The sequence below is a fragment of the Botryllus schlosseri genome, chromosome 12, assembly GCF_051294905.1.
Source record: "Botryllus schlosseri isolate E-star chromosome 12, Bs_hap1, whole genome shotgun sequence".
NCBI classification, from domain to species: Eukaryota; Metazoa; Chordata; class Ascidiacea; order Stolidobranchia; family Styelidae; genus Botryllus; species Botryllus schlosseri.
Window position 1 is genome coordinate 12,987,897 of NC_137247.1, and position 27,710 is coordinate 13,015,606.

Below are 27,710 nucleotides of genomic sequence, written 5' to 3' on the forward strand. Positions count from 1 at the left end.
TCGGTTGACTAAAAAAAAGGTCATCTTCCCAGTTTCTCCCGAAATACAGTTTTCCATCCGCATTCACTATTGATTGACTAAAAAAAGGTCAACTCTCCGGCTCAGCTCCCGAAATACCTGTAAGAGCGTTACTTCAGTGCTGATTTACGGTATCTCAGTCGAATTTGGCCGTGTATTTCACCAAAATAGAAAATACCTTCATGAAAAATCGAAAAAGTTGCAAAATGTTGCAAAAGGTTGCAAGAAAAAAATAGACAAAAGTTGCAAAAAGTTGCACTATAAGATTCCTTCATACAGCTTAAAACAGCATTCTACATATTTTCCGAGTATTTAGGAAGCTGCCGGAAGTTGTAAAAAAAGTTGCAAAAGTTGCAAAAACTTGCCCTAGTTATTATGCATTGGTATATGTAGGGTTGCATTTAAAACAAAATCAATTTAAAACAATGCCCTAGTTTAAAACATGTTTTTACTGTGTTTTTGTTACAGCAATGACGTCACGAATATGCAATTGTGATGTCATAGTGGATTGACATTGACGATTGAAAATATAGGGCAAACATAGCTCATTTGAATCGACTATTTTGAGGGCTCCAACCATCCCATATCGTATACGTCGGCTATATCGGGTGGTAATTGTCCACATGCTCATAAAACATGTTTTTTGGAAAGTATTTACACTATTATGGCATAATTTTACAACTTGAAAAAACATTTTTCAAAAAAGCCTTTGTTTAAACACTGTTTAAAACACATATTAAGCAAAGTGTTTTATACAACCATTGGTTTTAAATGCAGCCTTAGGTTTATGCAACGAAATTGTAGGCTCAAACCGCTCAGTTAATATCCGCAGAACAGTTTGGATACTCAAGTTTCAGTTTTCGTAATTCTGTCTTGCAAGGCGCCGGAGTGCAAATTCTGCACGGTCTACGCATGAGCGGTACTTTGGAAACACTAGTGGGTGGTCTCCATGCTTGTTCAGGGTTAGTATGAAATCTGTTCTCATGTAGCTTTCGATTGCAAAATATATGTCGCGTAGCATATATCGTGATTAGTTGGTAGGTTTCTTGATAGCGAATTAGACAGTTCCTACGTGTAATGGACAGAAATTCCACTGCTCCCGATGCGCCCTTAAATTCAAGACTGATTTACAATATGACGGTTTGAATAAACTTCCAACTCCCGAACTGATTCTAGTGTCATTTTCATATTCATTGTCTCAATATGATTATTTTTTTCCAGGCTGTTATATAAGATACTGCATACTACAAGTTCAAAAGCTTGCAGTAAAACAATAACACACTATCACCAACAACTCTTCATATGTGACGAGTAAGTGCACTTTTTACGTTCAGAATGGTAAAGTGGTTTTGTCGACCGAATCGGGCATTTGAACGTCGTTGAGTTACGTCATTTTGACGTGTACGAGAAATCTGAGCGACATGTTACCTAAATATTATATATTCACGGAGTCTCGCGACTCAGACGTAACAGACACGTTTTGTACTATCGAATATCATGTGACAAACTTCTTACAGAGATCAAAAATCCTTCTTCTGGCTGATAAAAAGAAACAATCAATTTCTGCCCCTTGATTTCATTTTGTAAACAAAATCGGATACCCACCTCGGCGATGAGATAATTCCATTGCTGGACCGTTGCCCTTTCGGTGAACCGGTCTGTGTTTGCATTTTACGTCGAGTTAGCTGTCGGTGTCGAATTTGGAAGTTGTTGATTATTTAACTCATTGCACAGGTTACGTACTCGATAGTAAATAAAATTTATATATTCATTTAAAAGTAATCTGAAGAATATTTCACACGTGAGCGACGTAACGCATAAATGACCGAGGCATAAATATAAAATTAATAATAAGGCAGTATTGTGTATACTATCAATAACTTAGATTTTATGGAAAATATTTGAAATCGTCTCAATCCACTAATCATACTTTTAAAACTTCCATCGCCATAATGAGAAAATTCTAGTTCGTCTATTTTCTGTTGAATATATTACATCGCCCCCTGAACCCATTGCTTAATAATATGCTGCTGCTCTATATGTAGATGACCTTGCTCATCATTGGCATTGCTATACGATGCGCAATTGCACAGTTTGCACACTCTTGAAAATAATTTGAAATAAATCCAAGCAGGCACGGTTCATAAGGAAACACTACTAACATGCATTACCAACGAAGATTTCATCTTCATACATACCAATTTCTAGTGATATTGCTTCGATGATAGCTACTTTGTTATCGAAGTATGTACTTCACGGTGACATTCGCGATATGTTTTGTAGAGCATGAGTAGGTATGGCCAAGTAGATTTCTACATCGACCGATTTAAAACGTTTCTGTAACCCAAAATATATCCATAATTGTATCTCTTTGTAGTACTTTGGCGTCATTATTAGTTATTGTACATCAGTCGTTTGCCGCATCGGCGTAGTTTCGCAGCTTTTAAGCCGCCCGAATAAAATATATACGCATGCCGTGCACCCAGAGACTATACAGGGTATAGCGGTCGTAAATTATGCGCCTGTATGTTTTTAGTTTTACTTCATCTTGCAACGGTACCGATCCATCAACTCAACTGGTTGCAACTTGTATTGGAACTATAGCAAAGAACAGATTCCTGAACACGTCTCCTGTCTGGGGATTTAGGTCACCGCCACGCATCCTAAATTACTGGTTGAAAACTAACTTAGAAAAAAGTATGATATTTTGATTATTTTTCTGGATAAAATTGAAGACTGCTTTCATTTCCATGAGGCGAGAATTTAGTCTCATTTTTCCAATTACGTGATGCCGACAAAGAAGCGGGGGAGTATGGCGTACAACCTCTATATGTCATACTGATTTTGACGCTGAGTATGCCGTACGGACTATTTGGGGCGCGGGAGTAGTTTGTATGTGCCTCAGAAATATGATGTATTCTAAATCCGTTTATTTATATGATGTTAAATGTCTAAAGTTGCTGATCACTGTTTGGTAAAAACTCCATTCGACTTTACCATATATCAATGGATCGTGATGGTTATAATAAATACCAAATGAATCAATTCTTTTCCCTGTCAGTCTGCTACGTTATTAACCTCGTTCTTATCAATTTTATCTATCATTAAAGGCTGGCAAGGTATGGAAAAAACAACTCATCGATGAAATGATTTATCGACCAAACAACCTTTCATAGTTTACTCTCATCTGTATAATAAAGTGACTTCATTCGCCACTGTTTAGTTTCACCTGTGCCAACACTTATAATTCCAAACTTCACTTCGTGAAATCATGATGTTTCCTAATGCTCCGCTGGCTCTTCACTGTAGTGCTAGGTACATTCCAATCCGTACTCAATATACAGAAAATTGATAACAATATCACTCCCACAGGACTAAGTTCATTTATTTTGGTTTTGTGTAAGCAATGTAAGATATTTCGTGCACCACAAATTAGCTATATACAGCTGGTGACCACCGCGTTATATATTCGGTTCATATCCGTGGTGATATTAGGAAAATATTTACTTGACTATCACATGTTGGTGGTTTTCAATTCTTCAATCCTTAAAATAAACAAACAGTACTCGAAGATAGATAATAATAATCAACAATTATTGTTTATACACATAAAGTCACTGTTCTCAGTTTGTGGGCAACTGCAAAGGCTTCTCGGGAATCAGTCAAGCTATTACGATTTAGATATAGCAGTTGCAAAAGTTACCGGGGAACAATAGTGGCAGTATTATTGGATAGTCATTGGGCGTCCGAATATATGGTTCCTAGCCCTTTCCAACTTTCCTAGCCCCAACTTTCTTGCTTTCCCGTAGTCTGTGGTTGTTTGTTGCGGATTTCATCGGTATTATAACTATGCATATAATCTATAGTGAAGTTACCGTGCGCTGACCCTGCCATGCGCTGGGTAAGGCATCTTTCCCCTAATTCTTCGACTTAGACACTGGGACATCAAGGGGCTCGTGACGTCACGCTGTTGTTAAACAATTTTCTCTCCCCAACAAATATTTCTATCCTGACTTCGCCTATGCCCACCAACGCTAATTTTACAAAAAGAAATGAAAGAAATAGTCGATAATACTTTTGATCGCACTGCAACACTATATAGTAGGAGCGTTTATATTCAATATTCAATCATTTATATTTGATATGTTTACATATCACATGAATGTCACACGAATCTGCCAATACTGCAAGTAACCATCATGAACTTGAGATATTCAAAATTTAAACAAATACATTTTTGAACTGGTGAATTCACATTTGGAGTGAAAAGATGCACCTACTTACAGGTTCGGTCTAATGTGCCTTTGGAGTTCAATGTTAAACACTGATTTCGCGTGGCAGACGCAAATAAATGTTATTTCTTGAGGTGCTCTTCAACGCATTACATTAGCTATCCCAACAGACCAACTAATATCGCGTTAAGGATCAGGCAGACCCCATCGACGGATTAGGCGTGAATCGATTTGTGTAGCTGTCGGCCATATTTCGATCCGTCCCCGATTAGGAAAATGGTGGACAATTTGGAAATCAACACCGATGAGCAGGACTCGTAGATTAGGCAGTCTATAAAGCATCTCTGGAAAGTATCGTCTTATTAGAATGCTCCATACCTACACAGATATTCTGTCTTTACTTGCTCCTGTCACTGCGCGGCTCAATGTATCATCAAGGCACGGACGTAGACCGCCCAAAGCTGATATTTATGCTATTAACATCATTCCACAGTGCCCGAATGTCAACATAAATTATCAACTTCACTCGTCCAGTCAACTGCCATGTCCTGTTACACCGCCCTTCGTTCGACACGAATAACACATAAACATTATAGTCCTGCCTCGTTAACATGCAGAAAGCTAACGGTGCTTGAAACACTGCCGTATGGACCCACTAAATCTTAGCAAACAACCCACCCATTTACTGTACCCAAACAAAAATGGCGGACCGGCGCTGGCGTCTTTGTCACGTGATCGATTGATACCCGTACGCCTTGTCATTCTTGAAACAAACCTTTGGATAATTCTCCATACACGTTGTGGAAGGTTCTAGGCGATGTCTTGCCAAATGAATCAGGCAGCACCATATATACTTCAATCTAGTTTGAGGTTTCTATAGGGTTTCTGCGCTGAACCGAGTTCTGTTTGCTGGCGCGAAATAAAATGGTGCGATGATAGACCCTGCTGGATATTCAGTTACATTGATTTGATTGAGTGGCGAGATAAATCGATTTACTTCCAGAAGTAGGCTACCGCTCACATACCGAATGAGATTCATATGTGATATTGAGGTATTCTTCGATAATAACCACTATGCATCTGATATTTACCCTTATGGACAGTTATAGTCTTGACGCGGTGTGACTTATGGTATATAGTACGTCTATAGGGAGCGGCGGTGTGCGAATTACCCGCTTCTGTGATTCGGGTTTTCTGTGTTGAATTCAGCGTCGTGATAAATTTTCACTGCGAAAGGGACAGCTCGTATTGTTTTCAGCAGTGTCTCTGTTTGCTAACGGTAAAAGACCGTGTCAAATGGTCAACATTACCAAACGGGGCAACACACCTTTACACACAAAACACAAATGACGTTTTGGCAGTCAGGAATCATCAAAGAAAGTGTAAACATCTGAAATCACCACAAAAAATATAACCAGAGTATTGGTGCTGTCGAAGTTATATGCGCGGAGCTTCTCACGGTGGGCGGAGTCAAATTCCAGGGATCGAAAGATGTTGAAGTATCCCTATTGCATGCTCATTGAACACGTAAAGCCGTTACAGCACCTTCCTAACCCGAATATCAGCGTTGCACATATTAACATACAGTTGTTGTGAAGTGATTATCATTTCATAAATATTTCTGTCTAAAACCATGTTTGATGGAAGCTTCATCAAATCCAACGAAGCATACCTAGAACACACTTGAATAATCGGCGAGATGAGAGAAATGTGTCAAATGCCAGCCACGTTTGTTTAGCGGACATGGATCGTCCGTTGGGGGACTCCGTATTAGCTTTTGCGTAACAATACTCTCTGATTCATTTGTTACATGTTCATCATTCACGACGTCAAGGTTGAAAATGCTGCCATGTTGATTGATTCGATTGGCCGTTCCACAACATTGCCTTGACAAAAGAAGAGATTGTTATATTTTCATTTGTAGAGCTTCTTGGAGTTACACAACTTCGATATACAATTGAATAGTATATTCATATTATTTGTGTGCGTTCGGGTTTCTTACGCCGAAATTATTCTGACTAGGAAATTTGTCATTAGCAAATAAGCAAGCAATTTCGATTGATGAATCCCAAAATTTAGTGCTGTCCCATAGTCGTTAATCAGGTTCTAGCAGAAGTCATATTTACATACATATATGCCCAAATAAGCAATAATGTGTTATTCTAAGTACATTTAACTTTCAAATATTCCAAGACATAAAATCAAAAATAAGTCGGCCTGTCCTGGAAAGGTGACTTCGCAAGACGGAACAAGTTACGTTAGGCTTATTTCATCATAAGAGAAAGTGAGGTATCCTTTCCATTGGGACGTGACAGGCCCAATGGAGGTATAATATCTACAAGTATACAACTATACGGTGGACCAACATTGCCATTCGTCTAAGATTATATTCATTCATATAGCCATCACAGTTTTTAAGAGCAAAGGAATTATGAGTCTGCAGGTTTCCAGCCTGTGGGCGTACTCTGTGTATAGCATTTGCTACACATTTCTGTAACTGTATAACTCTCACTATATGCCTCTATTACCATTTTAATGCTGACCCGACACGAACTTAGCTATGTATGTACCTGCGAGTATTCAGTTTCGATGTACTTCCTTCTAGTGGGCTCATGACTTGTGGACAAAGGTGTACTGTAACAAACTACCGTCATCTGCATTCATATAGCCGATGTTGACTGTAAAAGGTGGCCGCCATAGACTTAACTCTGCTATCCCTCGAAATATGATACTTCCCTTTTTCATGATCTTCAATGACCGGACCGAAAATACTATACATGTCATGTTTCATGTGGTTAAATGCTGTAAAAATTTAAAGTCTGAATTACAAACAGCTGCCCCCATGACAGTGGTCCCCAACCGCGTGGACAAGGACCCATTGGGGTTAGTGAGAAGGTTTCGTGAGGTCCGTGATTAATTTAGAAATTGACGGAATTTTATACAAACTTTCAACTTATAATTTCACATGGATACAATGCAAAAACTGCTATGTTAAACTATAGATACATTCGTCGCATTGCTGTATCAATTCTGACTCAAAAGGTCCCAAGCCTCCAGACAAACCCCAATCGCGATTTAATAATAAAGGACCAAATTCCAACGTCCGCGTTTACAGTTATTATTATTATTATTATTCCTTACAACACTCACGCAAAGCTAACGTCAGATTAAGGCTAAAATAAAGAGAGAATAGAAATAGCCAACTTATATGTCTTCGTTAGAGCCACTTTTAGCGGTTTATAACTGTATACAACTAGCTAATTGTATTTTGCCAATTTCAGTTGAGTGCGAAGAAAGTTGTTGCTAGAATAGAGCCAGATCCGTGATATAATGTAATATACTATTATATTTACCTATTAGGCTTGATAATGGAGTATTCAAGTGAAAAACAAGAGCATGGATTTGGAGGTATTATTTTGAAACCATTTGAATGGTCCGGCCCGCGATATACCTGAAACTTCGAACCTGGCCCACGACGCAACTTGAGTTCGACACCCATGCTTTAAACCTCATATTCCGCGAGCTTAAATATTTTCTGTAAGAGGCCTGTACCTAAAAATTGGGAACAGCAGCCTTAAGATTACAAATGGATCGAGGAAATCTTATTGTCATTTCCGCTAATTTTTTATTTATTTATTGAGAATGAGACTTATTTATAATCGCGTTTGCAGCACTGACGCAAACGGAACATATATTTGACAATTTATCTGAGTCATTTTCCATTTGCATGGTGAAATTTGACATGTCAGTAAAACGGTAGTCGTACTCCCGGACGTTGATGTCACGTTGCGTTTAAGACAGTGGTTCCCAACATTTTTACACCTATATTTTTATAATTTACAATTCTGCAATCATAATTTAAAATTTGGTGACCCGAAGTGTACCCCCTGTAAAGGGCTTTGCAATCCTAAAATCAGATTCCCCTCCACAAAATACAAAAATCCCCCTATAGTAGGGATCCCTCCCTCCCCCGTTTGGTAAACACTGGTTTAAGCTATGAAATGTCCTCGCAATGTCGGGAAAATCAGGAACAGCACGGGCACATTACAATCTTACCTTCTGTCTATTTCGGTGGTTACAATGGTCTGGAATGTCGACGTAGAATTTAACTTACGGTTCATATAAGGACCGGTGAGAATTGTGCTACAAGTCAGCAGCTACTGAATGAATGGCGAAAATTGGCCTAGTGTAAATGACCATAGTAGTCGACAAGCATCATGACTACCACAAACAATAACAGCAACAACCTTGATTTCATACTTCTAGCTAAACCAGAGTGTAGTATAAATAATCATTTGACGTTACAATATTTTTTAGATATCTCGTAAAATGTCCTGACACACCATGAGTCTCATGCGACAAAACATTTTGCCCTTTTAAGGTGTGATTTCAGTTTAACTAATGTCCGACTATCGGGGGGGGGGGGGTATGTACCAACGTTTTTATCTCGACCCAGGAACAAAATATATACCCCTACGGGCTTGACTGGATGAAAGAGCACCACTGTAGTGACAACGCTACAGTGGCATTGTCTCTTGGACATTCGTTTAAACCAGTGGATCCCAAACCTTTTCGTCAAAACTAGAATAATGCTAAGAAGGAGGACCGATACTTTTTCTGGCCCATTCAAACAAAGTAGCGGTAGAATTTTAGTCTTTTCCAACTGTGAGCTGTTATTCCCGCAGCTATCTAAGGTTAAAGCGAAATAGACCTATACGGAAATCGACTATAGTCGGATTTAGATTACATTGAAGACCATAATTCCGGATTCAAACTTGTGAATTATATTAAAGGAAAAGGTTCTAACTTAAAATTATATCACATGTTGCTATAAATTTGCAATACTGTCCACAATGTTCAATAGGCTAATTATTCACTCCCATTACTTAAGTACGCGAATACATTGGTGATTGGAATTTGGACCGAGCGCTGGAAAGATATGGAAGCGCGCTGTTTGCGATCAAAAACATATTGATACTACTATCGGGGCCTACGATAAGTTATCGTAGGCCCCGCTACTATTAAGAATGCTGCAACGTGATAAAAACGCTCTGTTCAGCCTCATTATAGTTGGATATGGATTTAGTGAGTTAGCCGACTATATGTGTTTATCGACTTTTCTAACAAACATATTAGCACTTACAACCAAAGTAAACTTCGATGAGAGTCGCCACTAAACAGAAACTATATATACCGACTGCTCTGGATGTTTGCAATCAAATCAAAGATATAATCATCTAGCTAGAATAAAAATCAAAACGAAAGTGGCCTATGGGCACGGCAAGCTCATTGGTGAACCGCCAGTATAGCTGCAAGAACTCGCGACATCGCAATGACATATGTGTCTTCGAAGAGCAAATAATGTAGGTGAACATAATTTACGATTAGACCGTAAGAAACTGAAATAAATGAATTATGGCACATTCCGCGCAGAAAGTATACTCGTATCGTGTCGATACTTGTCGTCGAATAAAGATTACATATTGCGTAACTTATTACCGATAACAGAATTATGAAATAGACATCACAAATGTCGGTGGCAATTAAAAACCTGAAGTCCATTATATTACAATCCATGCTGGGTCATGCTGGCCGTTCCTTGACCCTTTGCCCTTCAATTATGTTTTATTTGCTGACAATTTATCATTACTCATTCGAGTCATTTCTGTTATTTGACGTACCATCCTTAAATCATGATCTAGAATTGAAAAATATGAACTAAGACTTACGGTTGATGAATCCACATAAACATCTTGGTTATATATGCAACTTCTATATCGGAATCGCTATGTAGCTGCATCAGTATACTCAAAGCGTTGCGGGATCAGACTCCGGTCAGGTGGGGTCTGACAGTAAAAGCTTGAAACTGTTAGCAATAGTTTGCCTACTTTGGCACCCGACTCGAACGATACATATGTAAATGAATTATACACGGAGGGAAACAAAATTGTACAGCATCAGACTTGCAATAACACAACGTCACAAACGACTATCACACGCTCTGGACTAGATATATGTAGCAAATCATTACTAAAAGTTCTATACTCGTGACCCACTATATATGTCGTGCACCTGTTACGACAGCGACTAATGTATGGCACTTCTTTAAATTCTTCAGCAAACTGTCGACGCCTTACGATCATTAAATACTTAAAGGCACAATACTGTGGTATCACCATCGAATTGATTTTTGGATTATCAGAACAATGCTTTCGGATACCTGGATTATCAAAAGAGAAACGTGACGAAATCACGTCCATACAGGATTAATTGAGCATTTAATGGAAATATGTAAGCAGCAGATACCTTACAATTCTGTCTGCATCCCCCAATTTCAACCTTTTACCAGATGAAATCTATTACAAGTACGCTTCAAATCCAAGACAAATTGCACACCGTTATAACAAAATGGCGTTTGATTTGATGCACCAAGCAACTCTCGTATGCGATTACAGGATACTTCTCGGCATTGTCAGCACATTCCTCAGTGTATATGCCGTCAGTAAATACAGAAAGCAAAACAGGATCTCATCGCAATAAACAATTTTAAAAAAATGGTATGATACACTACTGACACTACTGATGTACTAGCTTGTATTTTATCACGAAATAAATATAATTTCTAATTGGAATTGATGAAACCGGACCAGTATCTATATCTACACAGCGACTTTAAAATAAATCAGCGTGACTTCGAGCAAACCTAATTTCTATCACCGGCATTCATCGCTAATTAAGAAATAATTCTTTGAAAAAATACAGACAGTTTTGAACCACATCAAAGCATCGGAAAATTAATTTTGCTTTTGCCAACGACGCTCGCAACTATAATACAATGTAATAAATCTATCAGCTCCTGTTAACAGACTTAGTATACACTAACGCCTATGATGGGCTGGTCGTTATTCAAAATGACAAGAGTTATAGGAACCTAATCGTCTCATTTAATATCCTAGCAACGCCCACCGTAATGAGCATTTTTTCAGCATTCATCAAAATTACGCACCCAACAAATATTTCGGATGACGGACCAATGTAACTATTATCGTTTTCTTCAACATCATTAAAACAAGTTCGGACCGCAAGCTATTATAATCTTTCCATCCGTAAACCTTCTATTGCTTCATTCTCTCGTTATAAGTTTTATTTCATGCGATACATACATAAATCAAATTGGTAGTAACGCCGGAATAGTAATAGAGCTGTAAAAAGGGCTGATCTTGATCACGCATACCAACGTCCTCAAAGGGCTAATGTACCCCTCATATATTGCTGGAAACATGGGGTACATTTCCATAATATACCAATTTTGCGCTAGAAATGGATCCTCGACACCGACTCAGGTTAGAAGCCCAGGAAGAAAAATTCCAATATTTGAAACCCACCCAATGCAGTTCTGATTCCATCACTGTGCAAATCCTTCAGAAAACTGTTAGATTTCTACGCTATGTTCTTGATTGTACTTATGTCTGACGATTATAAAGTTATATATGCACCGCTCCAGGTTAGAAAACTATGGATAAAAATTGCCATATAAATGGTCAACACCCACGCCAATAGTGGCTAGATACTAGATAGCGTATTAGTATAATCCACAGCTGCAACACCAATGTGTTACGGGTTCGAGTCCGACCGCGGTCGACTCCAGAATTCCTACCTAACTGTTGGAGATTTATCTCGGCTCCTCATCGTCGTATGATTCGTGTGAGGGGTGTTTTATAAAAAGCCTAGAAGTGGGCCGGGCTACAAGTCGGCAGCTATGGATTAAAAATGAAGAATATTGGCCTGGTGTAAATGACCATAGTATTCGACAAACACCATGAATACCACACACAACAACCCACGCCAAATACAGTTCTGCTTCGCGCGCCTGCACCAATGCGTGAGACCATCACATGCCAGAAAGCTGTTGTATATTATTCGGCACTAACTATAGTTAAGTTATCGATTAGACCAGCGGTTTCCAAACTTTTTCAGCTTGCGAGCCGGCAAAATATCAAATCAGATTTTGCGGACCGGTGAACTTTCAAAAATAATACTATACCAGAATCTAATTACGACACACGCTTCCAACTTAAAAGAATGAATTCGAATGTCAATTTACTGAGAAAATTGCCCCTGTCGTTTTTGATATACCGCGTTGTTATGCATGGTTCTATAAACGTTACTGCAAAGCAAAGTACTAATAAAACCACCAACTCGATTTTGAGTGATTGCTTTCTTAGCTGTACTATCGAATTTCGTCAAATATTATGTAAAATGACTTTTTTCTTTCACATATTATGGTTTCAAATGAGTTGAAAGCTACTTTTAAACTGTTTGATTCAGCACTTGCAGCATTGTGACGTGGGATAAGTCAAAATTAGACCGTGAACTCTATATCATGTCGGAAAGTCCTCCAAATTGCGTTCTCGTTTGCAACGGTTTACATTTTGTAATTGGGAATATAATTAAAACATATTAACGGTTGAGAAACCCTGGGTTGAACAATTAATAATGCCTCGCTGTTATGATACTCGCTGTTTTGACACTCCTATTTTGAATGCCTCGATATTGTGGCACTCGCTGTTTTGAACGATCCATAATCTCAACACTGCAAACGCCCATAACGTTTGGTAAGCAAAATTGATTCCGACATCTTGCTGTCGGGACGAAGCCGAACTTCATATTCAGTGACTTTGATCAGTACACTGTACAGTCACCCTATCACACTTAGCCTATACATCGGCCGATTTTATTTCTTCTTCCTCGACCCGAATCCCGGACCCGCCATTTTACTTAACCCGTCAAAGTTGCCTTCACCCGCACATTCCGGCTTTCGAGTAGGTCCTGAAACGACACTTTGACTAATGGGAGAAATCATTAAAGTGTCAGTTATTTCTTTCTTTTTTCGTGAAGGGTTGCGGCAGCGCTGATTTGTATTAGGTTTCGTCCTTTCACGCAACCTTTGGATCCCGCTGATCTCCGAGATTAAGAAAACACGCGCTCCATTGTGCATTAAACAAATCGGATCATGTTAGGTAGAAAAATGCTTTCTCGAATTCGAAGTTCGTCTGGCGTCTTGTCTTTCTTTCTGGCTCATGATGGATCGTTGGTTCAAAAGGTCATCTCTACCCTATGGTTGTAGTCCCTTGCGCCATCCAGTGATCAAAAACAACAAAAGTTCGAAAAGGGGGTAGGCTAATATATCCACAACGCGAGTCGCTTAGTACTACGGGATAATGCGTAAACAAACGTTTAGAATACGGTCTTTACAGTTTTTACACTTATAACTTTAACTTGAAACCGTATCATATTTAGAGCGCATGGCGCCCCTAGCAGTTTGAAACTCTACTGTAATAAACAACGGATGTAGCTCCCGTGAAATTAATCTCTCCTAAGTTTACTACGCTGAGCCTGTGAGTTGTGAACACTGAACATGCGTTCTACGGTTGCAAATCTAATGGAATGCGACTTCGGGCTTGACATGAGAATTCCTACTTAGGCACTGGAAGTTTATCTAGGCTCCTCCTCTCCATCCCTTCAGCTTTGGCGATGTCGTTAGGCTACATCAAAGCCTTGAACAATAAGTTGGCTGTGCTAATAGTTGGCAGCTGAGGTATAATAAAAATAATAATATGGGCCTGGGGGAATATGTAGTGGCACCATGAACACTAAAACAATAACAGCAACTAATTGATGAAAGGCGGAAAACATATTTTATTCTGATCTGGTCCGCGCGGCGCTGCAAAATTTTCGGATCAGTGAATATGTTCCCTTTTTATCCCAGCGGGAGCTGTATCATCGTCCTAGCTATTTCACAAGCACGGTCCCCTTTCCGTGCAAAATATCCTTGTTGCGATAGCCTAGGAAAGCAAAACCAGCAGTTTCACAACACGTAGTGTAGCGTAAAGTTTCGATAGTGTAGTTTTATCTATAACAATTTGTCGCGCATAAATATATAGTTTTGTGAAGTCCTGCATGGACCCTATATTTTCGTATCAAAAATTCAGAAGGATCGGTGATAGGGCGATAGTGATCAACCTGCTCCCACTTCGCCGATGTTTGGCAGATTTTTTGTCGCTAAAGCGTTATGAACCGATCTCATATAGTGTCTGTCTCTCTCGTACTTCCCCTCCATGTAGATGATTTTCCGCTGGAGCGTGTCGTTCTGCACTTTCTGCTGTTCTATTATGTTCTCTAACCGCGACATTTTGAGTTTTGTCACGTCGAGATCTTTCAATTTTTGGGCGAGCTCCGTCTTGGTAGCGTCAAACCTGTAAAATCGCGAAGTTTCAGTAATTTGCACCGCACTATGCCAGGCGCATCGTGTAGGTTTACTTCTTCTGGAGACACAACGCTAGGTTGAGGGATATCTCGGCTTCCTTTGCGTCAACACGGTTGTCCTTGCTGGTTTGGGATGCTGCCTCTCTAGTTTCGGTCTGCGGCGCTGGTTCATGAACTGTCACCACTTTTACTGCAGTCTCGGCTTTCTCTTGCTTTTTCTAAAGAATATTGATTTGGTATAAATGTTATATGCGATCCATTAGCGAAATTGTGGCCAACTTTATTTGCTACCAGGAACGCAGATAATCCACGAATAGCTTTATTCACATTCAATGTCGTGACTCACATCATCGCAGTATACTATATATATTTTTGGAGAATTTTGCTGATGTATTCGGGGTACTATAGGACAATGTTACCGTTTCGTGTGCCGACATCAAGGGTTGAAGAGATCGGCCGGATTGAGTTAATGCTGTAACTGTAAGCCTAATCACTATGAATTATTGAGATATGGATTTTGAAGCATTGCGTCTATTATAATCGCTCGGACAGATGTTGCAGAATGTATCTATATACTTGCACGGCATCAATATATCTTTGATCTGTTAAAGCATTGTGATGCAACAATTCTGTCTGGCAAAACGAGACTGAATCTAAGAAGAAAGAGCCAGACAGTACTGTTGCGTCACAATGCGAAACCCGGTCACAATGTTAATTTCGAGGCTGATTTTGGGGGTTTCAGGACCATGCGCAGACTAAAATTTATATTTTCGTTATCAGTACAGCAGAAGCTTTCCATAGATACCCGTTTTATCGAGTTTTTCGCTCGGCAAGTCGGTCAAAAATGGCCGTAAAGTTGCCTTTGGTCAAATGGAAAGTATGACGTAACCCAAATGCAGTGAGCCGTTCACTTTCGCTGTGTCCACATCATATAGGACACTATGGTCAAAGGTGCTGACCATTTTGATTCGTGCTAATTTCTCTCTGTCAAGTTCCGCCTTCGTTGTTTCGAGGATCTTCTCTGTCCTTGATAATTTATCTTGTAACCCCAAGTACGCGTCTTGGGTTTCTTTCACTTTGGCTTCGAAAGCTGCCAGCGTGTTGGACTTTTTTGCCAAAGCACTCATAGCCCTAAAGAAAACCAACACTGAAATATTGACACGGATCGTAAATCAATTTAATCAAGTATCATTATTCTGAACACTATCTTCAGCAATCACACTGTTGCTGTTGCACCAGTTTGCCGATTCAAAATTCGTTGCTCAAACAGCGATCCGATTGGAAGGTTTTAATAATGACATTCAATGGTTCAAATGAAAGACACCACTTATACTTATGGCCAATGTTCCCTCTAAGCTGCGCACTTTCGCAAATGCACAGTGCTGAAACGGTCTCTGCGCACAGAAAATCTCCGTTGCGCACAAAAAATCAGAAATGATGTTTTTTTTAATAGTTGTTGCGCACTGTTGTCCAATGGATCACGCATGCGCGCAGATTCGTGAAAATTAAGATGGAACATTGCAGGGCGAAATAGTGTTATCACTGAAGTCTGAAACCGAGGTACAAGTGCCAGTGTTGGGATGACTCGAGTCATGACTTGACTCGAATCAGACTCGAGTCACCTTTTCGTATGACTTGACTTGACTCGAGTCGCTTTGCTAAAATGACTTGACTTGACTTGACTCGGCGTATCAGAAATGTGGATTGACTCGTGACTCGGAGCAAAATTCACGAGTCAATTTCAAGTCATCAAGTAAAAATCACCTTATCTTGCATCTTGCATCTTGTTCGGATTGTTCGCCAAACTTTTGTGTAACCCATGAGAGCGACCGATCATTAAATGATCGTGCGTTTTACTGAGCCTCCAATATTCTCTCACTAAGATATTGACCACAAACGAAGTGATCGAAGCTACAGCTTACGTTGTCGTAAACTAGTAGTAAAGTAATTTAATAGCAAAATATATATTTGTGTTCTCTGTTCTTACCTTAACCGAACCTCTTGTTTGATTGAAATTGTAATCGAATGTAGTTTATATACTCCTCAACCATTGGCGCAGACTCGAATTGTATCATATCAATATGTATAAATGGGTACTGTATTGCATCTTCTCAATTCGTTTCTCGATTCTCTATCTTGGTTAGTAACTATAAAATGAGGCTATGCAATTACTTACGTAGTTCAACAGTTCTACGTTTATGTGAGCGATACAGCCCCTTATTGCATGTATATTCAACTCTATATTCGTTCATCAGTTCAGAATCAATGACCAATCAATCTGTTATTCAGAGACCTAGCGAAATGCAATGACGTAATCATGCTTCATACTTCTAAAAGGCAACTTGACTTGAATTTTGACTTGACTCGTGACTTGACTTGACTTGACTCGACTTGACTCGGGTCACCTCCAAAAATCGACTGACTTGACTTGACTCGAGTCACCTTCGAAAATCGATTGACTTGACTTGACTCGAGTCAAAATGTGCAATGACTCGAAATGACTCGTGACTCGAAGGTAGTGACTTGATCCCAACACTGACAAATGCGCCCCGCAAAGGTAACTATTGCGCTCCGTGAGGAAATTAGAGTTCACAATGACCTGCGCCTCACGGAAGATATTTTTTTAGTATGGCCTCGTACACGTGAGCGATACTGATATCATTTCACTAGCGCATTATTTTCTGGGAATGGCGAAATAACCTGGTTTAACAAAGTTATAAATAACAATGGGCTAGCTCGAAGTCAATTTGCGAGAAACTAACGAATGATAGTCTTCTTCGCGTGGCATGAACATTGCGTAAGATTTACTCAGGACCGTAACTTCCGCACCCCAAACCCCCCAATTGAAGGAGCCGAGCTCGAAGGGGGTCTAAAATTATTTCGAGAATTAACATAAATCATGGTGTATTTTTTTGAAATTTTTCAGAATTTTTTTTTCGCGCTACGCGCGTTTTATTATTGTAAGATATCTGATTATTGGGTACCCTTTTCCAACAAAAATTAGGCATGATTTATAGAAATGGGCACTTGGGGGTCGGCCATTACCGCCCATGACGCGCCACGACATATGAAGTTAAAGGCTATGTAACATGCGAATCCAAGAAGTGCGCCAGAACGATCAGCAGCGAGAAAACCTTGGGCGAAAAAGACCGCCCCGGTGCTGACCGAAAACTTCGATTTATACAAATATATGGGCGCCTAAATGCCTGGCGCCGAATGTTCCTGTCCTGGCGATCCGAGTCCCACAACAAGACAAATGCCATATCGAGGGAACATTATTTTCCAGTTAAGAAATACCAATTTGAAATCGTGTACGTCTTTTACTTTAGTACGTTTTGGCGATTTCGATATCTTTTGACATAGCAGATAGGGGGTCACGAAATAGCATCATGTAACGAAATCATTATAGCAACGGGTACGCCCGAAGATGTTTTATTATTATTTAGAGGGCCTATATATTCCAACACACCTCACTGGATCAGCTCTACTGGTAAATCTGATTATGTGAGCAGGGAGAGGATAACAATTGATAGCAATATATATGCAATTCCCGATCATATTGGCCGATGCAATCGTGAATTATAGAAATTTTTTCGCGCTTGGCGCGTTTAGGGACGCTATACTACTAGATGGGCACCCAAAGTACATGATAAGTACCGGAAGAAGCCTAGAGCCGTAGGGGGGTCTGGGGGGCGAAGCCCCCCAGTAGTTAGTTTTATCACCATATTGGAGGGTGGTTGCGCACTGTTGTCCGAGGGCCTACGCAGTGAGTTGGCGTGTTTGCGCAGACTCTTGAAAAATTAGAGGGAACATTGCTTATGGCATATACTGATTTTAGCTTAGCGATTACCCGATAACCGATTCGCTGGTTTTGTTGGCCGCACAGACGTTGTGATTTTGATAAAATCGACTCTGTAGCGCCGCTTGGCGGTCGTATGCGAAAGTGTGTGTAAATCCACACATGACCATGATCCACATCAATATTTGCTATTTTCCCGTTTACTTCGACCCGGGCATCGGGGGTTCCTGTAGATCCCCATTGCCAGAGTTGTCCAACGATTGGAACCATCGCATAAATATTTCCAGATCAGTCTTTTAAAAGTAAAGAGTCCTACTTGACCGGAATTTCATCACTTATGCAAAGGTGGTAAGTAACGAAGTACAGTTCTACTTTTTCCGAGTATTCAAGGGGTATTAGTCTACTCATTTAGGTGACTGTGTTTTAAACTACTTTCACTTCTACTTAACTGTTTATTAGGCAAAACTACTTACTTTGTATAATTTGGATTTTGTAAAGTGAAAATAGTTTGGGTAAATATGCTATCATCACTTTTAGTAGTGACATTTTTCGAAAACTAAACCAATTTGTAGTGTCTTTAATAATTTGGCGCTAGTCTCCAAGATATAAGCCTATCCTAACATTTCGAAAGCGGCCACCTCCGATTCACTGCTTAACGTATGCGTCCCATCGACCAAATCTACTTTCATAACTTCATTTTCAGCTTCTATAATTGAAGCAGTTTAGACGTGTCTTTTAGATTGCTAATTCTACTAGAAAGTGAGTAAAACTTGCGGTGTTACATATACTATTGGCGCTGACTATTTTGACTACCTGTGCGCTTATGATTGACTCACAGAGCTTATATAAGCGAAATTCACAACACATGGAACTTATCGAATATAAAAAGTACCTGTCGTGCTTTTCTTCCATGCGGTTGCGATCTACAGCGTACTGGTCCCTCGCCTTCAGGGCCTGCTTCATTTTAAACCGGGCGTGTTGAATCGCGATGTCGCGACTGTCGCAGGCCAGTCTCGGATCGGTCTGAATACCAGCGTGGCGTACAGGCTTGTTGTTCTTTCTCTTTTCCGCTTCGATTTCCTTTTCAAGGATTTTTATCTGTCACACAAAACAATCTCGTTTCATTAGCAGTGTTCAACATAATGAAGTAACTTTACTGTTTGAAGTGAGGTTTTTGAACTCGGCTTGCTTAGCCTACTCAAATTAGGTAGGTTATGTGCTATCAGTTGTACTCCAACATCACTTGCACCTGCGAGATGTAGCCATGCACTGTGTTCAAATGTGTCGCCTGGATGGAAATTTGAGATGGGGGCTGACTTACTAATAATGATGCGACGTCACAGAACATATATGACGTCAACACTTGTGGTCCCGTTAGTCATTCTGCGTGTTAATGAATGCAATTTGTGATTCGATGCACGCGATGGTCTAATATTAATTCAAGTCTGCGATGAGCCCGGTTTATCACGGCGTGTCTGCCTTAACGACCTCTGATAAACGAGATAGTTTATGGCATTTAATAATTGATGTTTGAGTGTTGGAGTGGGATCTAAATTGGCGAATATGTGGACGCTTTTACCTGCAGGTCTGCAATTCTCCTTGACTTTGGCATATTGTAACCAAAATTCCCTAGTGGGGACATAGTGTTACAATTACTTATTCAAGACTATAAAATTCCGTTGTATAGTGTTGTATTCACCGTATCTTTCAATTTCTGTTTCACGGAACCATCGTTTCTGACTCTTTCGTCGGCCCGTCGATATTTTTCTCTGAGCTCCTCCACTAGTCGCGATAGGCTTTTATGATCGTCAGTTAATTCCTGTACGGACAACAATAACGCATCGCGACTCATCTATCTACCAACAGTGGGAAATCTACATTATATTTTCATTGAAACCCACCTGGTTCCTTTTCTTGATTCTGTACTCCCTTGACACGAGACGATCCTTTTCTTTGCCGACAAGTTCGCGCTCATGCCTCATGGATCCGAATTGCTCCTTTACGAATATAAATAATTGAGATTGTTTATGATTTCCTATCTCAATCCACATATTACAACCACCGCTTCAAACTATTGCGATCATATGCAAAGTGCACCGGGTCACAGGCGTACAGTATAGGTATGTTGGGGCAGCATATGTAAGTAAAAAATTGTATTCCTGAGCTGAATGTGGCACGAGTCATTCCGGTAGTGTTCAATATCAACTACCACAAAACCGTCTTTCCCATTTTAGGCCCACTTATGTCGACGATACACGCACTTCTGTGGCATGGCCGGGCCCGAATGGCATACGTTTATAAACAAACTTGGTTGAGTCGATATGTCGTCAATGCATAAATATTGTGCAATAGGTTTCCGGGCATTCTCGCTCTGAACTTGTTTCCATAACCTATTTCCATCTTATTTGCGGGACTTATCACATGGAACCAACCGTGCTTTTTACGATATCGCATACTATGTTTGAAAGATAGACTGAACCAACGTATCTATTTTGGTATATTATACTTAGGGCTAGGCACAATGATTCGAGTACTCGAATCTGAATCGAGTATTAATTTTAATGATTCGAATCGAGTAGTAAAATACGATTTTTTCGAGTAGTGAAATTATACGCTTCTCACCACTGAAAGTTAATTTACGAAGGAGAATTTCAGTTTCGATACTAATTTTCACTGTTGAAGCCTTGAAACTTTGAATGGCGGTATCGTAGCTATCGAAAGATATGGTACGAAGCTACTAAGGTTACTGGACGTAGCACATTTCCGAAGTCATGATTATGCCACAACATTGTCACCAAGTGGAATGAAATCGGTATGGTCGAAAAAATACCCAAGTACCTTTTATGAGATGGATAACTGACGTTATATTCTTTGTGATGGCATAAACGGTACATATTTGTACTTTGACGTGCTACATTCTGTTATGACGTCATAATGAGTGATACTCGATTAGTCGACTCGACTCGATGCATATTACGTGATTCAGGTACTCGATTTTGCCCAGCCCTAATTATACTCCTCGATCGTATCGTGATAAGGATATTTGAATCCATAAGGCTTTTTACGTCTGTCATTCCCTGTACGTAGAAGGGTACTGCAATCGCGAAGCCATCCCATGAGTCGATAGCATTATACCTCCATTTGATCTTTCTCCCTTCGCATTCTATCATAAGCTTCCTTCATGCTATTCCGGTCGCTAACCGCTTGTCTCGTCGATTCCTGATATTTGTCCCTTTGTCCTTTGACCTTGGCAAGCTCCGTTTTTGTATCCGTCAGTTCTTGATTCAGCGACTTGTTTCTGGTACGAAGGCGTTTCACCATTACAGCCAAAGCAGGATACATTACGCCCGTGCCGACATTTTCTGTCATTTTACCACACGGTTACCTTGTAACGGGGCTGTTCATTAGTAAAATAATTCGATTTTGTGTGGAACGTTATATATAGCGGATTGGCTCATGCAAATCAAATAGACGCCATTGTTGTGCGCTTAGTCGAGAAACTCACAAATATATGAGTCCGGATTACGGCCAACGGAGATATCTAATAACCATACCTTTTACTGAGCTCGTGTGATTGCTTTTTCAGACTTTCAATATTTGCCGTTTGTGAGCTAATTTTCTCTTCTGCCCTATTCTGAAGTATCTTCCGCCGGTCAATGTCTTTGTTCATGATTGTGATGTTACCGTGACAGTTATTAAGCTTAAAAGAAGTAAAGGGTTTTTATAGCTTTCATTGTTAAGGGTGTATGTTCACACCTCTTTGTTGAGATCTGTGACTTCGCCTTTAGTATTTGTCAAGTCAGATGTCAGATGACTATTTTTCTCGGACATGTCGTCGACGATTGCGGTCAGGTGTGATTTGGTTTGTTCTAGACTGGTCTTCTCGCGCAGCAAGTCTTGCTGTTTCTGTATCCAGATATATGATATACGTTCCGTGCACTATCAGTTATACAGTTCACAGTCTGAATCACATAACATATGGTAAACTTACCGCTTCGTAATCATCGCACTTTTGCTGTAACGACGCATTCTCCGCTATTTTACTTTTTAGATCACTGTCGCATTGCGCAAGTTTGACATGACAGCCATGGAGCTGCAAATATTTTCCGGAGTTATTGATCATAACATCTCGTCAATGATTCGACCATAATTATGAGGAAGTGTTCTTTGGAGTTTCTTCACCCTTACCATATACCTATATATATTTGTTCACTACATTGTATCGCGTAAGCTTATATTTCAATGCGCTGGTGTCAATCAAGGTTTTGGTAATAAGCAGTGTGATTGGAATACCCTCAACGAACGCGAAGATAAATATTTCTTACGATTGAAATTTCCATAACAATATTTCTACAACTCATATCAGATTACCAAGAAATAGGGTTGCATTTAAAACAAACATGTTCAAAACAAGGCCCCTGTTTAAAAAATTGTTTTTATTGTTGTTTTTGTGTTGTATTTTAGGCCATGACGTCACGGATATTCAATTGTGGTATCATAGTTGACTGACATTGACAATTGAAAATATAGGGTAAATATAGCTTCTTTGACGAAATATCTACGTACTATAGCTGTTAAGCCGACTATTTTGAGGGTTCCAGCCATCCCATATCGTATACGTCGGCTATATCGAGTGGTAATTGTTTGTAGGCTCATACAACATGTTTTTTGGAAAGTACACAATTATGGCATGATTTTACAACTTAGGAAGTAGGCCATGGAAAAACACAATTTTTTTGAGGCCTTTGTTTCAAACAAAGTTTAAAACATGTTTTAAACAAAGTGTTTCAAACAACCATCTGTTTTAAATGCAACCCTACCGTAGCTAGAGATGAACATCATTGATATTTTCAAATCCAAACAATGAATTTCATTCTTATTATGCTCGAATATAAGCCTGCAACTGAATTGACTCAAGCATTCGCGAAGGTTGCATGAAAATTGAAAATGCGTCAAAATCTCATGACCAAATCCAAATGCAAAATAGCAAAAATCTTAATTGTCGTTGCGAATCCAAATCTAAAGTGATCATCTTTAATACGTGCACTTGAAAGGGCCTAGATTTATAATTATTCGTAATTCACACTCATTTCTTAAGTGCACACCTCACTCTCCAAGGTTGAACATTGATTCAGGAGCTTGGCTCGTTCTTTCCGCATGCTTTCGCATTCGAGATAAAAACTATCGGTGTCTTTCAGCATTGTATTCATAAAGTTCTCCCTTTGCTCCGAATGCTGATAGGAGAACACTACGTACGTTGAACACCTGAAATCAGAGGAAACCGATTGTATATATAGTGATTTGAACGCAAGTTATACACTGAATTTACCAAGTTCGGTTAGGTTTCAATTGAACATTTACTGCTCAACTCAGCATGACATTCACTGCCAAAGCCATTTTGGTAGGCATTTCACACCCTTAGGGGAGAGGCGGTGTAATTCCCCCCGTGTACCACCCCTGATATACGGGTGTGATTATACACCCATGACACACGAAACCAGATCCTACCTCAGATTTATACCGAGGTATAAATCGAGTAGGCTACAACATTGTAATCCAAATTATGCATGCACGTAATAGGAGCGGAGGATTTATGACCACTATGAGTGCAGGACAGTTAGTGATGAACGGTTTGAATCAACGATTCTAAATTGATTTCGAACCAACTCTCTCAAATTGAACCCGGATTATTAACAACAGTGGCTACGTCCATCATCTGTCATCAACGATTTTCAACACAATCGACTGAGAAAATCGCATTGTCTTACAAGCACCATATCGAGAGCTGTGGATGAACATGAAAAATGTGCCAAAGGGGCCTCATCTCATAAATGATATCGACACGATGCTAACGTTGCTATTTGTTGGGCTAGGACGGTATCTTAATAGATAAGTTGATGTCGCTAGCCGGGTTCGTGAGGTCGTTGGGAAACAACACAAAACCTGATACTATAATCACCAACGCTGGAAATATTTGGTGGAATTTGGATGTGCGTGATTTCGATCTTTTGTCAGTGATACGAATACGGTTGTCACTTGTATAAGCGCAGCGAACCTAGACGGCAAGAGAACTGCAAAAATATATATCAAATTATCCTTCGAATAAGAAACATTTGGGGTGTCGTTATACAACTCTACAAGCACGACTCACTCTGTTGATCGAGATGCAACTCTTGAAGAGTATTTCGACTCAATTAATAAAATAAATAGTTAACCTGATGATGCGATGATCAATATTCGCACCGAATCATTAGCACCATAGATGTGGGCATTAGAGCGGGGCATGGATAGTCCACGGGCTGCATATCCGCAGGATTATTTTATACCGGTGCCGATTCAAACTTTTTCTGATACGACAGGAGCACTGCGAAGTAGTATGTGCATGATTTTTCCAGATCCTATTTCGGTGGATATTGACGTGATATTTTATGGCCGGAGGAGGATTCATACTTTTTCTGATACGGTCCTGAGTCGGGTCGGAGCCGGATACCATTTTGAAGAAACTGGATTGGAGTCGGACTATGGAATTTGCCGATCTGCTCCGCGCCAGTGAGAATAACTTAACATTGTTTACCTTTGCTTGAACTAAAGCTAGAAATGGATATTGAATAACAACTCTGCCTATATTCTTACTTATAAGCCAGCTTCTGGGATTCCTGGACATACATATCCTTTTCGTCTCTCGCGTCTTGTTCCAATTGGAAGTAAGCATCTCTGTCGTTCTCGTTGTATGATTTATTCTGTGAATTACTGAATCATTTGTGAATTCTAAACGATAGTGAATCTTGAAGCCACTTACGGCGAGCATGTCATAGTACTTTTGTCTCAGCAATTCCGTTTGGTCTTCTTTCTGCTGCACATTTCCGTAGAAGTGTTTCAGTGTCTCTGCAGCCCCTTTGATGTTTTCAAAATGCTCGCGCAGCTTATTTTGAGAAAGTTCCATTTGCTAAAATTGAAAACAGCCGTTTTTTGAAATTGGACTATCCGAATATTTATGCTTATAGGCGGTTACAACCAGAGGTGGTCAGTAACGAAGTACTTCTACTTTTTCGAAGTACTCAAGTAGTTTCCCCTACTTCCGGTATTATCTCAAGTATATCTGATTTTCTCTACTTCTACTTCTACTTCTTAATATTTTGTGATCTACTTACTTACTTTTCACCATTTTTAGTTTGTCAAGTAGAAGTAATTTAATCCTCCAATAAGAAAGATTGCCTGAGGAATTTCTGGGCTGTTTTTCACGGAGTACCAACATTTAATATTCATAAAAGTCAATTAAAGCCCAGAACTTTTGTTGCGCTTCGCGCACAGTAGTTATGAAGTGACAAACATGTTTTTACGACAGTAGCCTATTAGTGAATTTAGGTACCGGATTGCGTGATTCCGCTCACACCGTATTTTCGCCCGTATCAATTATTTCATCACAGCAAATATGGCCCACCATAACGTTTGAAACTACCGTTTCGCAATCTGGCAATTACCTATCATATCGTAATAGCCAATGACGTGTCCTACTAATCCGAAAAAATAGACTCCAGTTTTTTTGAACGTTACACCTGTTTTTGCAGACCACCTTTGAAGCTTTCTGGACAAAAGACAGGAAATATATTTTCCGATTTTTGAAAGTGGTATTTGTATTTCACGTCTAGTTCCGAGTATCATACTTTGAGTTCTAATTACTTTCAGTTCTTTTCTCTGCAGAACATACATGTCGAAGTATAAAAGCAAGTGCCGTACTGCCTCTATTTTCCGAATATAAAGCTACTCTAAATGGTCATTTTACGATTCACCATATTTGTTATTAGCTTATACTAATCGCGCTGTGTTCAACCGTATCCGATACAACTTTTCCGCATTTCTCTTCGCCTAAACTAAGGGCCATGTAATATGGGGTAGGACGCCCTGTCGTGATATTTTTTAAAACGGGGTCTTCGAGTAAAAACATTCTCATATCAATACTATAATTTGAATCCCATGATGCGAACGAATGCTTATTCTGTCGAAAATTGATACCTTCTGGGATGCATCAATACGAATCAAGCCCTCTGCAACTTCCGCATAGCTCAATTTGCAGCTTTTGACAGTCCGTCCGAGCGAATTATGACTGTTTCAAATTTACTTACTTACTTGAGTAGATTTAAAGTCAGTCAATTCTATTTCTACTTGAAGCAGTTTGAGGTTGCTTTTGAAATTACTACTTCTACTCATACTTCACTTAATTTCTGCGTCGCTACTTCTACTTCTACTTGAGTAGCTTTCTTGACTACTTTGACCACCTCTGTTGCAACGCAGTTATATCTCCTCGGTATTATGTGTACTCCGTTATGGAGTGTGGATAGCCTTTCAAATTGTATTCGCTATTCCAAGCTCCATTCATCTCCTGCTCCCGTGTATGTCATATGAGGCCCGTGTTTTGTGGAAAGGCATGAACCCAGACAGATATATGCGATTGTTCCGTACAAAGAAAACGAAGCAATACAAATAGGTCGACCACTTAAGTATGCCATTTCTGTCTCAACCCGATTCTACGACATGCTAAGTGAAACTGGCATAGCTCTCACGAAACGTTTGACAAACATGTCCATATTGCCAACAACACGGTAACGTTCACATTCTCGTAAGCATTCTAAATTTTCTGATATACAAATGCAGTACAAATATGACATATGGATTACAATTATTCTCACACACCTGCTGGATATGTCGATACTCCTGTCGATGCAGCTCCATATTTTCACAACCGGCACGGCTTTGCTGCACTTTTATCGAAACTTATGGCTGCAACCTATTTAGAAAACTCAGTGTGTATTTACAAATCTACCACGCACTATACCTGATTTGAGATTATACTTTGTTCGACGTTCGCATACAATCCCACACACGCGTACGAGTCCCGATACAAAAAGGTCATCATCACACTACAGCGATTCATAAATGCTGTGCGTCTTTGATATCGGCTTACATAAGAACACTATTCACTGGCCTGATATAGCTTACAGTCATTCCTTGCGTACAATAATATCTGATATATGTGAGGTAACTCCGCCTGCCATATGATTATTGCCAATATCAATGGAGTCGTTGTATAAACAATGGTCTTCTGACTTCAAGGATTTTATCCATGCTGTGAAAACTCATCTCAGTCTGTATGAAGAAGATATTGATCGTAGATTTTGTGATGGAGTTCACAACGTCAGTTCAATATGTCATCAGTGGTTAGAGTTGGACACAATTAAGACCATAATTTGATTGATTTAATTATTCATATAAAATTACCTAATAAAAATATGATATAGAATTCAGATCAGGTAACGAAAACGTGACTTAATTAGATTATCGCAATGGCAACAAAAAATCAAGATTGATAACCACAAGTATGTTCGTTTGCAGTCCGG

General features: G+C 39.6%; 3 protein-coding genes across 5 annotated transcripts in view; 1 reads left to right on the plus strand and 2 right to left on the minus strand.

Moving 5' to 3' along the window:
* Positions 1–6,114, minus strand: part of LOC145452036 (uncharacterized) — a 31,407-nt gene extending 25,293 nt beyond the window's left edge. The window contains exon 1 of the mRNA XM_080330249.1: positions 1,624–6,114. Within this exon, the coding sequence (XP_080186375.1) occupies positions 1,624–1,688 (65 nt within the window). The 5' untranslated portion in view covers positions 1,689–6,114. The remainder of the gene's footprint in view (positions 1–1,623) is intronic.
* Positions 1–27,710, plus strand: part of LOC145452044 (ras-related protein Rab-18-like) — a 220,346-nt gene that overhangs the window by 173,124 nt on the left and 19,512 nt on the right. The window lies entirely within an intron of this gene.
* Positions 13,926–27,288, minus strand: LOC145452037 (uncharacterized). Of its 3 annotated transcripts, none has more exons than XM_080330251.1 (15): positions 27,166–27,288; positions 27,007–27,100; positions 25,115–25,261; positions 24,949–25,055; positions 23,421–23,580; positions 22,307–22,408; positions 22,072–22,221; positions 21,870–22,015; positions 21,451–21,613; positions 20,217–20,312; positions 20,015–20,134; positions 19,208–19,413; positions 15,476–15,647; positions 14,571–14,734; positions 13,926–14,506 (listed from the first exon to the last, which is right to left on the minus strand). In XM_080330251.1, exons 2-15 carry the CDS (start codon positions 27,043–27,045, stop codon positions 14,269–14,271), a joined length of 2,010 nt encoding a protein of 669 aa, XP_080186377.1. In that variant the 5' UTR covers positions 27,046–27,100; positions 27,166–27,288; the 3' UTR covers positions 13,926–14,268. The 3 variants fall into 3 exon arrangements, with proteins under 3 accessions (XP_080186377.1, XP_080186378.1, XP_080186376.1); XM_080330252.1 differs by having other exon boundaries at positions 27,149–27,263; XM_080330250.1 differs by having other exon boundaries at positions 27,007–27,239.